At 51.6% G+C, this 13,087-nt stretch overlaps 1 protein-coding gene across 1 annotated transcript in view; it reads left to right on the top strand.

Moving 5' to 3' along the window:
- BPIFB3 (BPI fold containing family B member 3) overlaps positions 1–8,131 on the top strand; it is a 19,714-nt gene extending 11,583 nt beyond the window's left edge. The window contains exons 9-15 of the mRNA XM_032143077.2: positions 1,295–1,348; positions 3,278–3,448; positions 4,362–4,429; positions 5,719–5,777; positions 6,584–6,631; positions 7,181–7,257; positions 8,041–8,131. Of these exons, the coding sequence (XP_031998968.1) occupies positions 1,295–1,348; positions 3,278–3,448; positions 4,362–4,429; positions 5,719–5,777; positions 6,584–6,631; positions 7,181–7,257; positions 8,041–8,070 (507 nt within the window). The 3' untranslated portion in view covers positions 8,071–8,131. The remainder of the gene's footprint in view (positions 1–1,294; positions 1,349–3,277; positions 3,449–4,361; positions 4,430–5,718; positions 5,778–6,583; positions 6,632–7,180; positions 7,258–8,040) is intronic.
- Positions 8,132–13,087: the final 4,956 nt, after the last annotated feature.

Here is a 13,087-nt window from a genome sequence, read left to right as displayed (position 1 = left end):
AGAAAGAAAGAAAGAAAGAAAGAAAGGAGGAAGGAAGGAAAGAAGAAATGAAAGAAAGGAAGGAAGGAAAGAAGGAACGAAAGAAAGGAAGGAAGGAAGAAAACTAGGGTTAGATTGTACCAAGAGTTACCCAAACATTTGTTCTGCAGCTTCTAGTACCTCCCAACTTCCATTCTGTCCATTCTGGCCCCTCTGACATCCTGGAAAGCCCAGACCCCAGAAGCCCCACCCAGAGGCATTTCTTTTGGTCTCAGCCTGGGCTCCCCACCTGTAGCTCAGGCCCAAGGAAACGGGTTGGTCACTCATTTCTTGCAAGTGGGATCCAGACAGCACTCTGAAGGCCTCTGGGAGGCTGGAACAGGACCCTGAGCTGGGGAGAGGGTGTCTTCCAGCTGGAGGATGGGGGCAGTCATAGCCAGGCAGAGACTCTGCATGTAAGAACGTGCATGTCTGAGCGGCCTGCAGATGTGGGTGTGTGTATAGGAGCATTGGGTATTTGCATATGAGCATCGTGGCAAGAGAGAGGAATGTCAGAGGGCTCGTCCTGGTGCTGCGTGTATGCTTATCCTGTGTGAACAGGGTTGTTCTGAGAAGTGGGCATGTGGAGTTCGGTGGTGGGGGGTTCTCAAACATCAGGGCCCTCGAAGGCTGGGCCATCATCAGTTAGCGGCCTGATGGGACTATAGTGAACTGGGGACCCTCTGCCCTATTTCTCAGGCAGTTGCCACTCAGCTGCCACAAGGGGAGGGGGTGCAGGCTCAGTGTGACCAGATTTTCCAACTCTTTAGCCGGAAACTGAAAAATTTACGTATGACTTCCTGATTTATAAATACTAGAAATAAATTCATAGTTTTTGAAAATACTATTTGGGTAAAAGGCAAAAAGATCTGGGGTCTGATCTCTGGGCCTTTAGATCATGAGCCTTGGCAGAGTAAAAGGTTTTGAAGTTAGCCTGCCCAGGTTCAAATCCTTGTGTCACCACTTACCAATTGTGTGACCCTTGGCAACAGCCTCAGTGTCTCCATCTGTTAAATGAGGGCAATGGTAGCACCCACCTCTTTGAGCTGTTGTAAAGGTGAAATGGGCAAAGGCGTGCAGAGCCCCTAGCATCTGTCTGGCATGCAGCAAGTGCTCAGTAATCACTAGCTGATAGAACAAACTTGAGTGTTTGTAGTGATATATGTATGAAATTGGCAGGGTGGGAGGAAGAGTGGTGAACAAAACTGCTCTGTGTGCTGAGGAATTCCTGTTCTGTCTCTGTGTTCACCAACCCTCTCTCCCATTGGGGGTCCAGATTCCCAGTGATGGCCCACTGACCACTACAGACCTGGCAGCTTTGCTCCCTGAGGTGAGTGACGCTCTCATGGGTTTTGATCATTGTAGCTCTTTCCTGATGACCATGAATGGACTCCAGAATCTTTCTCAATACAGCTCTCCAGGGAACTGCAATTGAACAGTTGAGTCCAAATTCACACTAAAGTGTGAATGACTAACATGACATCCTTTCCTGATAGCAGATTTTGCTTAAAGAGTAAAGGATTAGGGCTTGACTGCCCCAGAAATCAATTGGGCATTTATCCTATGGAAATTGTTTCTGTAGCACACAAGGACAAAAGTCTTTTCAGGTTATGAGCTCCCTTCTTCCAACTGCCTTACTTCATCCTGACCTTAATCTTCAATGTCCCCACAGAAAAGACTCAGGGCACTTGTCTTGGAGAGGAAAGAAAAGGGAGAGGGTCAGGTAGGTCTCACTAGTGGACATGAGTACATGACTTCAAAGCCTGGCCTCAGCTTTCCCATCCTTCAACTGGGGCTGGACCAGCTGCTTTCCAGCTGTGAGAACTGGAATTCGTACTGAAGTTAAAATGTCTACTACAAGGTCCTTATGTAACAGTAGGTTCTGAAAGAGGTTGGAAAGAGGCCTAGGCGGCCTGGGCTCTCACCAGAGAGGATGGAAATGGAAGCTGGGTTTGGGGGCACAGAGGACAAACTCTGTGAGTTCTTGAAGGTGGTGATTCAAAGCAGTCTGGATGAATGAGGTCGAGGCCTCAGCTTTCCAGAGTCCCTTGACTAAAGGGCATAGGAGCCTCGTGGAAGGGATGAGATTGGAGTCAGACACTCAGAAGAACCTCCAGAGAGTAGGAGTGGAGAGGGACATGGGGCAGGCGGAGATGGCTGGGGAAGGGGTATCCAGAAGCAGCAAGCTGGGCCTGCCCCTCTAGCATGGGGAAGCTGGGCTTGCCTCTGGAGGCTGAATCCTTTGGTCTCCATTTGCTGGCCTCGCAGCTTTAGAGCCCCATGTGGCTTCAGATTCTGTGGCATGTGAGGGTGGAATCAGGCGATTCCTGGTCCTGACGATCCTGCCACTTGGAGATTCTGGGCTTGAGGAAGCTTAGACTCAAATTCCAGGAGGCAAGTGTCCCAAGGGACATAATTATGTGTTCCAAGCTTCTGTGGTTCTGTAATTTCCTTAGTTTCATGATGTTGCAATTATGAGACTCAGAATTTCCTGATTGTGTGACTCATTTAGGCAGTCAGCGTATATCCACTGAGCACCTACTGTGTAACAGGCCCTGCAATGGAACAAGGGCATACCTGCAGCTGGGGCTGCACAAAGGGCAAAAGGTGAAAGGAGAAAAAACTTCTGCACTCAAGGGGTTACCATTCTGCTGGAGGTGACAGACATCACAAATAAACAAAAACAGAAACACTGTCAGAAGGTGGAAGAGCATGGAGTGGTGAAGGTGGCTTAGGAGTGCTGGCTGGTGCTTTTAGACAGGGTGCTCTGCAAGGCCTCACTGAGGAGGTAGCATTTGAGTGAAGGAGGTGAGTGAGGGAACTTTGCAGTTTCTGGGAAGATATTTCCAGGTAGAGGGAGCGGCAAGTGCAAAGGCCCTGGTGCCTGCCGGGAGCATCCCTGGCAGCCACGTGGCCTGTGAGTCTGGAGGGACAACGCAGGGCAGCAGCCGGGCGGCGGGGGCGGGGAGAAGGTGAAGTGGAGAGGTGGGCGGGGGATGGAGGACACAGAGCCTGCGGCCTCGGGGAAGATTCTGATTCTGCGTGAGACAGGCAATCTGATTTGGCAGTCCTGCAGGTCGGTGTCTCCACACCTGAGTGTCAGCCTCGTGGGGGCTGAGACCAGGCTTGTGTGGTTCAGGCTGTAACCTCATTGCCCAGCACGTTGCCCGGTGCCTGGTGGGTGCTCAGTGATTATCTGCTGACTGACTGACTGACTGTAGTCCTCGGGCATCTAAGTTCTGCCGTTGCATTTCTCCAGGCCCTGGGGAAGCTGCCCCTGCACCAGCACCTCCTGCTGTTCCTGCGGGTGAAGGAAGCTCCCACGGTCACACTCCACAACAAGAAGGCCTTGATCTCCCTCCCAGCCAACATCCATGTGCTGTTCTATGTCCCTCAGGGGACCCCTGAATCCCTCTTTGAGCTGAACTCAGTGAGTGGTCAAGGGGTGGGTGGGGGCCAGGCATTGGGGTTCCAAATGGGGGTGACCATCTCCAGGACTGTGGAGGTACCGTCCCCCTGATTTCAGGGTGGGAGCCCCATATAGTCCAGCAGAGGAAGCCCCCCCACCCGCCACAACCATTGTCGTCATCTGGGCTGAGTCCCAAGCCCCTGCCTCAGTTCCTGCCTGCTCCCTCCTGTCATATCTGCCTGGGCCTATTCGGGCTGCCCATGCTGCTTCTTAGGGACCTCAGGCATTGCTCCCCATCTCCCCAGCCTCTATCTGTCCAGCTCTCCCTGACGACCCTCCGGCTTCCTCTGACCCTCCTGCTCCAGTCGGCTTCCTCCACCCCACCTCTGCACACATCTGGACCAAGGCAGTTCCCTCCCCCGACCCTCCGCCTTGGCTCCCCATGGCCAAACACCTGAGCTGACATTCATTGTCCTGCCCCATCCTTGCCTTGCCCATCCTTGTCCCCTAAGCCTCAGCTATTCAGGTCTACCAGGTCCTCCCTCCCTGGCTTGTCTGTGCTGGATCCACCACCTGGAGTGCCATCTTCCCCTTCCTTCCACTAACTCCTCATCTTTCAAGATTCAGCTGTTACCTCACTGGAGAGGCCTTCTCTCACTGCACCGCAGGCATGCTTGAGGGGCTCTCCAAGCTCCTGCAGCCCCAGAGCTTCCTCTCCTGCAATACCAATTGCCCTCAATTTTAATACTGTGGTTCTCTACTGTTCAAGAGAAGAGCAAAACCTTCAAATTACCTCCTCAGAGCTCAGCACGGACTCTGACACACAGTAGGGCCTCAGTAAGGGTTAGTGGACAGAACAGATGGATGGAGGCAGACCCATCCTCAAGCTCCTTCTGCCAATTGGGGGTGACCTCTGCCTGCTTTGCCCATGCAGGTCATGACTCTGCGTGCCCAGCTGGCTCCCTCGGCTACCAAGCTGCACATCTCCCTGTCCCTGGAACGGTAACATGGGATCCTGGGGACAGGATCTTGTTCTTGTCTTTAGGAAAAAGAATTAGGGGCTGACAGGACCCGCCTCCTGTTTCTTGAGCATTAACACAATTCCAGGTGTTTTTCCAGCATCCTCCTTGCCTTCAGGACCCGCCAGGGAGGAGACAGTGTTAGTCCGTGTTATAGACAAGGAATCAGGCTCAGAGCAGCAGGCTCAAGAGTGGGCTTCTTCCATGGCACCCATTTGCTGCTGAAAACCTGCCTCTGAGAGATAAACCTGCCACCAGGATGTGGAGTCCAAACTCCTGAGTTACCAGCCCCAGAGGCTAACCAAGAGACAACCCGCCTTGAGTGTCAGGAAGTGCATTGTTATTTATGCGGACTTGTTACTTCTCTACTCTCCTCACCCCCGTGGTAACTAGGCATCCATCATGATAATCATAATGACCAGAATGATGGTGTTGATGACAGTCCTTCATCTACATGCACAGTACTTTGCAGTTTGCAAAGCACCATCTACATGCACAGTACTTTACAGTTTGCAAAGCACTGTGCCGGCCCAGGCTCACACGGCAGGCTGTCCCTAGAGCAGGTCTGCAGTCTGGGCCTCAGTGCTGTCACCATGGAGGGGCCCCGGACTGTTTGTCCCTCCCCTGGCCGTAGGGACTTTCCTGGAGATTGCCGAGGCCTGACGTCCTGCGCCACAGGCACCCAGTGCTCCTCTGACTCCATCTTAGCACCCCCGCAGGCTCCTCAGGCTACTGCTGCCCCCTGCCTTCCATTGTTGCCCCATCGCCGACTTTGATGGAGGGCCTCGCCTGCTGCCTGGGTGTACCTCCACTTCCTGATGGCAGTTCACGCCTCAGTCTTTTAGGAGGTAGAGATGCGTGCCCAGGCTCTGGCCCTGAATCTGCACTTGGGCCAGATATAATCCATCAGTGAGTTGCTGCCTTGAGTGAGCACCTGCTGTATGCAAGGCACTCTGTGTCCAGTGCTCAGTCTGGGGGAGGGTCACTCCTCTGAATGGTTCAGCCACCTGCTCAGGGTCAAATAGCTGGGAGTCAGACAAAGGCGCCAAGGCTACAGGTGGTGGTCATGATGCCTCAGAAGGGAGGTTAGGTTCTTTTGGGTCCATTTTACAGGTAGGAAAACTGAGTCTCTGAGTCAAGGCTGGATAGAGGCAGAGTGTTGGGCTGGTAACCATGTTTCCTGATCCTGAGAGCTATGGTGGGGCAGGCTGGGGGTGGGACAGGGCTGGTTGGGGGTAGCGGGGGCCCCAGCATCTCTCTTCTCTCCACCAGGCTCAGTGTCAAGGTGGCCTCCTCCTTTACCCATGCATTTGACGTAAGTTCCTGGGAGGGTGAGGGGCTTGGCGGTGATGGGAATCTTCAGGTGTGGCATGGAAAGGGGGTGGCCATGAGTCATGGGCCACATGGCTGAACTGACCTCGGGATTGGGCTCTGCCCCAATAAGCCAGAGTGGGCAAATATCAGGGTGTGTGTGTGTGAGAGAGCGGGGGTGGGGGGCAGTGGGGAGAGAGAGAGAGAAACAGTCATCATCTTAGGAAAGTGAATCTCATGATCTTTCACGGTCTTGGAACCTCACAAAGTTGTGGACATCTAGAACCTCACAAGGGTCCATCATTCTGGAGCTTCTCCCAAGTAATAAGTTTCCCAAACTCAGAAAGTTCCGTTTCAGAGCTCACAGAGCCCCGAGGTTCCTGCTTCTTACAGAGTTCTGAGGTTCTGGAATCTCACCATGGGCTCAGGTTCTAGAACATTCTCAGAGTCCCTAAACTGACAGGAATCTAAGGTCAGACCCCATAGACTGGAGCTGGGCACATTTCCTTCCCTCTTTCTTAGGCACTGCCCACCTCCAGCCCCAACAGAGTCTTACAGGAAGGCACTTCTTCCAAGCTCATGGGGCCTGGGGTAAAGCCAGCCTAAATCACAGAATCTCATTTGGGGTCACTGGTGGACAGCCCAGGCCACCCCCAAGTGCCCTGTGCCTGCCAGAAGCTGTGTCCTCAGGCTTGGGGGAGGCTGAGGCAGCTGGGCCCCTGGGTTTCTCTCCCTGGGAAGGGGATGCTGCTGCCTGCAAAGCCACACCCCAGAGCACCACCCCCACCACCCTGTGTATTCTGTTGCAGGAAATGCGTTTAGAAGAAATGGCTCAGCCATGTGGTCCGGGCAGTGTATGCACCAAAGCTTAATGGTATGGCAGGTTTTGCTCTCTTGGACACATTGAGTGTCTGAATTTGGGATCGTCTAGTCTGTTGCCTCTCTTTATGGTTCTGATGGGGACACTGAGGCCAGAGAGAGAGGTCGATCCTCATTTGCAAGATGCAGAAACTGAGGCACCAATTTTTCCATTTAAATAACATTGATTAGCACCTACATACTGCCAGCCTATGGACTTCAAGAGCTGATCTGACCTCAGTCCTGCCTTAAGCTCCCACAGTCTAGTAGGAAATAATCATATAAAGAAATTATTAGAATATAGATGACCCAGAGTGTGTAAGGGATTGATGAAGCCTTTAGATGGCTTGACACAGGGGCACCACTGACACAATGCAGAATAGGGACATTTTTGTTTGGGTGTAGGACGATGAGTAGGAGTTTGCCAATAAGAAGCTGATTCCCTGAGAAGAGAACTGGATGGCTAGTCAAAGTGAAGGAATAGGGTCAGCAGGGTCTGAGGGTCCCTAGGGCCCCAGACCTCTCCACCAACATACCTTTGTTTTCAACGATTCTCTCTTCACAGTGGCCCTGGATGTTGGAATTCCCCTGCCTAAGGTTCTTAATATCAATTTTTCCAATTCAGTTCTGGAGATCATAGAGGTGAGCCTTCTCTGCAGATATGGTCCAGATGGGCCTTAAGCTTGTCTCTGGAAAGCCCTGCTTGAAACTAATGAGGGGAATGCTTTGCTTCATCCTCTTGTCTTTCCCTGACCCATTTTCTAAATTTCTCAGTGAGTTACAAATTACCTAACTTAGGAATGGCAAATATATGACATGTATGCTACCACTCCTCCATTTCTTGCCCATGGCAGATATCATCAATCAATCACAGAGTTCTTTCCCATTGGATTCAGACACATGTCTGGCCTCTGGAATGGAACCTAAGATTCACTCACAGAATCACAGTTCCCCTGGTCCAACAGCAACAAATACATACGCTGTCTCTCCCTTATCTTGTGTCTGCAGCAGATATGACCAATGGATCATGACACTTTTTCTTGTGGAATATTGATATGGCCTCACAATCCTTTTCAAATCAGCCCAACTTTGGGTGGTGGAATAGCTCTAGGAGGTGGGCAGAGCAGAGAGTTCTGTACCCATTTCTCAGATGAGGACCAAGGCTGAAGTAGGTCAGATTTCTGGCCCAAGGTCACACAGTAAATTAATAGCAGAAATGGCACTTGAACTTGAGTCTATTAAGTCCTCAAGTCAGAGCCTGTCCCACACTGGATGTCACTTTTTCATCATTCATTTATTCATTTAATGAGTGCCTGGTCTGTTCCAGGTACAGGGCCAATCCCAGGGCAGGGGAGAAAAGATGGCTGCAGGGATGGGGCATTGCAGAGACTCAGGGGTGTAACCAAGAGTGATTGTTCCTTACAGAATGCTGTTGTGCTGACCGTGGCATCCTGAGGCTGAGACATGGCCACCAGCCTTCCCTGTTGACTACTAGAGACCACCTGTCTACTCTGCCTCAATTTTCCTTCCAGTCTCTAGCCGATGTTGGTGACAGTAAAAATGCCCTCTGGCCCTGAAGCACTACTCCAAGTTTGGGGTGGGAACTGCCTGGCTAATCATAGAACTGCCTCAGAGAGAGCTCTGGGGCCTCAGTAGCAAGCCCTGAGCTTTCAATAAATGACTCCTTTATCTCAGTATCTCCTGGCTGGTTTATTCCCCAGTCACATAGGACTTGCCTTGGCCTTTGCCTCCAGTGCCCTTCTTAGCTCCAGGTAGGAGCTTCTGGGAGGTGAGGGGACTCAGGGCCTCGTCACTGTAGCTTTGAGTCCCAAACGGACCTTGTTGGCCTGGGCAGCCTCTGTGTCCTGTTCTGCCTTCCTCTCTGTCCCTGCCCCCCTTGCCTCCAGCTCTCTATCTCTCTCTCTCTCTCTCTCTCTCTCTCTCAATACTTCTACTCTTCACTCTCTTTCTCTCTCTGAGTCTGCCTTTTTCTCTGTTTCTGACTTTGGGATGCTTATCAGAAGTAACATCTGAGCTGAATTTTGAAGGGAAAATAGGAGCTTTCCAGGGAGCAAGGATGAGTGAGACTTGTTTTTGTCCTGTGGTGTGGGGGAGTCCCTATTGACTGCACATCGGACATGGACACAGCTCAGAACAGAGCTGTGCCAAACGCTCTTGGTGCAGATGGGGAGACTGAAGCCAGAGCAGGGCTTGGCTGGCCCCGGTCCACACAGCGGCAGAGTTGGGATGAGAGACTAGGGGTCCTGTCTCTAGGTCCTGGGCTTCTCCCCACTGCTTAAGATGGGCACCTTTGGTGAAAAATGTCCCCAAGTTGGCACTTACGGATAGCCTGAGTGAAGAAGTGCCAACCAAGTTTTGATAACTGGCTCAGAGGATTTGAGGCTAGGTGATAGGCAGGGGAGACGTGGAGCTCATCTGAAGATTTGTCCACCACTCATTCATTCAGCCAACCAGCCAGCCAGCCAGCCTCCCATCCATCCATCCATCCGTCCATCCATCCATCCATCCATCCATCCATCCATCCATCCATCCCCCTCCCATCCAGCCTCCCATCCATCCATTTATTCATCTACTACCTTCCAATCCAACTGCTCCTCTATCCATCTATCCATCCACTCACCCTCCCATTTAGCTTCCTATTCATCCATTCATCCACCCTCCCATCCAACTTTCTACACATCCATTATTCTATCCACCCACCCAACCATCCATTCTCCCATCCATCCATCCACCCATCCATCCATCCATCCATCCGTCCATCCATCTATCCATCCGTCCATCCACTCATGCATCCATCCATCCATTCATGCATCCATCCATCCATCCATGCATCCATCCGTTTCCCCCCTTCTTCCTTCCTTCCCTTCCTCCTTCCCTTCCTCTGTCCCACCCTCCCTTCCCTTTTCTCTTCCTTTCTTTGCATTCATCCACCCTACATTTATTGGTGCCTGCTACATGCCAGTACCGGGTGACATGCTTGGGTTTATCTTCCTGTGTCTGATGATTTCCAGACGCTTCCAGTGCTACTGATTCCCATCATGGTTAAATGAGTGGCTTGAGTTAGCTGCCCGTGTTAAAATCCCACCCTGGCTTCTTGTTAGCCATGTGGCCTCATGCAAGTCATTTCCTCTCCCTGAGCCTCAGTTTCCTCATCAGTAACTTGAGGATGTTCTATTATGGCTTTGAGGATTAAACCAACACTCAGGATGGTGACCCATCCATAAGAAGCCCCCAGTTCCAGTTAGCTCTTGTTACGGCTGCATTATTCTATCTCCTCTCCACGCACAGCCCCAGCTGTCCCTCCTCATCTCTCACAAGGAACACCCTTCCCTGACTCCCACCTTTCTCTCTTCCATCCCATCCCCCTCCTGCCCATCCTTGACCTCCTCCGACTGTCTCTCACTGTCACAGACAGCCCTGCAGTGGCTGGATTCCTGGTGCCAACAGGAAAGCCTCTAAGCTCCGAGGTTTGGCATTTAAGGCTGCCTGTGACCTGGCCTCAGCTGATTCCTCCTGGAGCATGCAGAGGGAGCGGAGCTGTCTCTGTGCCCCAGGTTCCTCATCTGCGAAGTGGGAATATTATAGTATTTACTCACGTGTCATCTGGGGATGAAACCAGACAATCTTTGTAAAGTTCTGAGAAGAGTGCCTGGCACCTGGACACTACATCAGATGCTTAGCATCCCTTAGTGCACTTAACTTCACAGCCCCCAGGATGGGTGGATATTATCATCCTGTTCTACGTATAAGGACACTGAAGCTCAGAGAAATGGAATCAGCCAGCTTCTAAGTGGCAGAAGGAGGATTTGAACCAGACCCCTCTGACTCGAATTCCAAAGTCTGGGCTTTCACTGCTATGCCAGAAAGTTCTTGCTGCATTTATTGCATGCTTACTAAGTGCCAGACACTGTTCTAAGTGCTTTAGGTACATCATGTCATCAGCTTCTTGAATCAGCCCTGCTTTCTAGGAACTGTCTTCACCTTCATTATACAGTTGAGGAAACTGAGGCATAGAGAAGTTAAGTGGTATGCTCAAGGCCACACAGCTAGGTAGTGACAAGGTTGAGATTTGAACCTAGTACCCACCCCTGCCTCTGGACCCCAGTCTCTGAACTCCGCCCTTAGGGTGAGGAATCAAGAAACACTGAAGGGAGCCCCTTGCAGCCCTGGGGGGCTGACAGTTCATGGCAGGGGGGCAAGGGCTGAGTGGAGGTTTGGTGGTGGGTCTGGATCTGTTTTCTAATCTCAGCAGCCCCAGTGTGACCCCCTCGCCCCTGTGTGGCTGAGTCACCTTGGAGGTGAGTCACCTCCCAGGGAATCTGGATGTCCTTCCAGCCGTCCCCCACTAGGTCCTTCCAGCTCCAGACAAAGGTGCCTTTTGGAAGTTAAGCCCAGGTGATCTCCCCGGCGCCAGGGCTGCCCTAATCCTCTCAGGGTGGCCAGGAAGGACCCAGGGGACAGGCTGGCCTGAGGACTGAGAATGGGCACAGAGCCTTGGGTGACTGGCACCACCTTCATGTGTGCACCGGCTTCTACAGTTTATAGTGTGCATTGATTGGTTCCTACCCTCTTAGGAGTGGGGAAAGGCACAGTTGCCCTCTTTGCATTGTATTCCATTTAAAACTGTAATATATTTGTATCACAAGCATTTTTGTCACACTTACTAAGTGCCAGGCAATGGGGGAACCACAAAGACTTTAAACAGGGAAGACCCGGGAGCTGAGTTACTCAGATGAGTAGCATCATTTTGAAATGTCCTTTCTAGTTTCCCCGTTTTACAAGTGTGCAGACTGAGGCACTGAGAAAGAAAGTCATTGTCACAAGTTTATGCTCCTAGCAGGCCGGGCAGAACTTACCCCTACTCAGTGTCTGCTTTCATCAAGGGAAACTAAAGGGGGCTGCTGTTTACGGAGATCCGAGGCTCCAGGGACATTCCCAACATTTCCTATGTAACTCTCAAAACCCTCCTAGGAAAGTGTGATTATGCCCATTTTGCAGGTGGCCAGATGGAGGCGGGGGAGAAGTAATTTTTGAGGCTGAAAGGGCAGATGGATGTGGGAACGCAGGAGTGTGTGACTCTTGGAGTCCCTATTTCCCATTCCAGGAACCCCTCCAGCCCGCACAGGAGGCAATGAGGTGGTCTGGGCTGAAGCTACTTCCTCATGCCCCTCATCGCCCTCCAGACTTGCTGCCATGTGGGACCCAGGATGATATGGATGCAAATGCCACTCGCTGAGCCCAGCTGTGTGCAACGCCCTGTTCCCAGAGCTTTGCAGGTCAGGACGGTTCCAATCACCATCTTACAACCAAGGAAACAGCGAGAACCGGCAGCAGAAGTCAAGCACAGCAGCCAGCTCCAGAGCCTGTGCTCTTAACGGTTCCATTAATGCACCCACTGCAGATGGGGAAACTGAGTTCCAAGGTGGGACTGGCCCAGTGGCACAGAAGTGAGGGGTGACATCGGCCCAGCTTGGCAGGACTTATATCAATGACGCCTGCCTTAGAGTCCCTACTGCCTCCAGGGTGGAAGGAGGAGGCATCTCCTTGGGGAGTCGGGGGCAAAACATGTTTATTCCCAGTTTGACTTGAAAGCAGGCCTTGGTGGAGACCGAAATGTTCCCCTGCCTCTCAGAATTCGCAGATGGGCAGCGCTGGAGCAGGGAGGAGGTGGCATTGATTACACATGGAGGTAGGATCTGGGTTGGGGCCGTGGGGTGGGAAGCAAGGGAGCATTCAGTCCGGTGGAGAGTAAAAGATGAGTTAATTAATTCATTCACTTGTTCATTTGTTACACTGGCATCTATGCCTGTGCTGGCCTAGGAGTGGGGCACATAGCTGGTTCTCCTGGAGAAAGAACACCTCACTATGGGCCCCAGGGATCTCTGGATGGACCAGAGGAAATGTAGGGGCTGGGGGAAACTTCCTGCAGCTGCTGACCTTTCGACCCTTAGAATCTGGAGAGGGCTTTGTAGACAGCAGGGATTGCACATGCAAAGGCCCAGAGGCAGGGAGGACAGGGGGTGATGAGGAGGGGATGGAAGGAATGAGCAGCTCTGTGTGAAGAGAGGACTGGGATGTGTGTACAGAAGGCCTTGGATGCCAAGTGAAGTGGTCTGGGCTGTGTCCCAGCAGGTTTTGGACGGTGCAACCGGGAAAAGGCAGAAGGAACATTCTGGGGTGGTGGAAATGTTCTATATTGTGATAGGAGTGTGGGCTGCATGACCATAAAAAATGGTCAAAACTCAGCAAGTGAACATTTAAGGTTTGTGCATGTCACTGTATTTAAAGATATAAAGAAAAAAATCTGAATGGCATGCAGGGTGAAGTGTTTAGTGGTAGTATACTGATGTCTGCAACTTTCAAATGCATAAAAAATAAAAGATGGACTAACAGATGGATGCAAATATGACAAGAATGTAAATGGTGGGTATAGTTGGTGGGAACAACGTGA

Source organism: Hylobates moloch, unplaced genomic scaffold (assembly GCF_009828535.3).
Source record: "Hylobates moloch isolate HMO894 unplaced genomic scaffold, HMol_V3 SCAFFOLD_21, whole genome shotgun sequence".
NCBI classification, from domain to species: domain Eukaryota; kingdom Metazoa; phylum Chordata; class Mammalia; order Primates; family Hylobatidae; genus Hylobates; species Hylobates moloch.
This window is presented reverse-complemented; position numbering and strand designations above follow the sequence as displayed.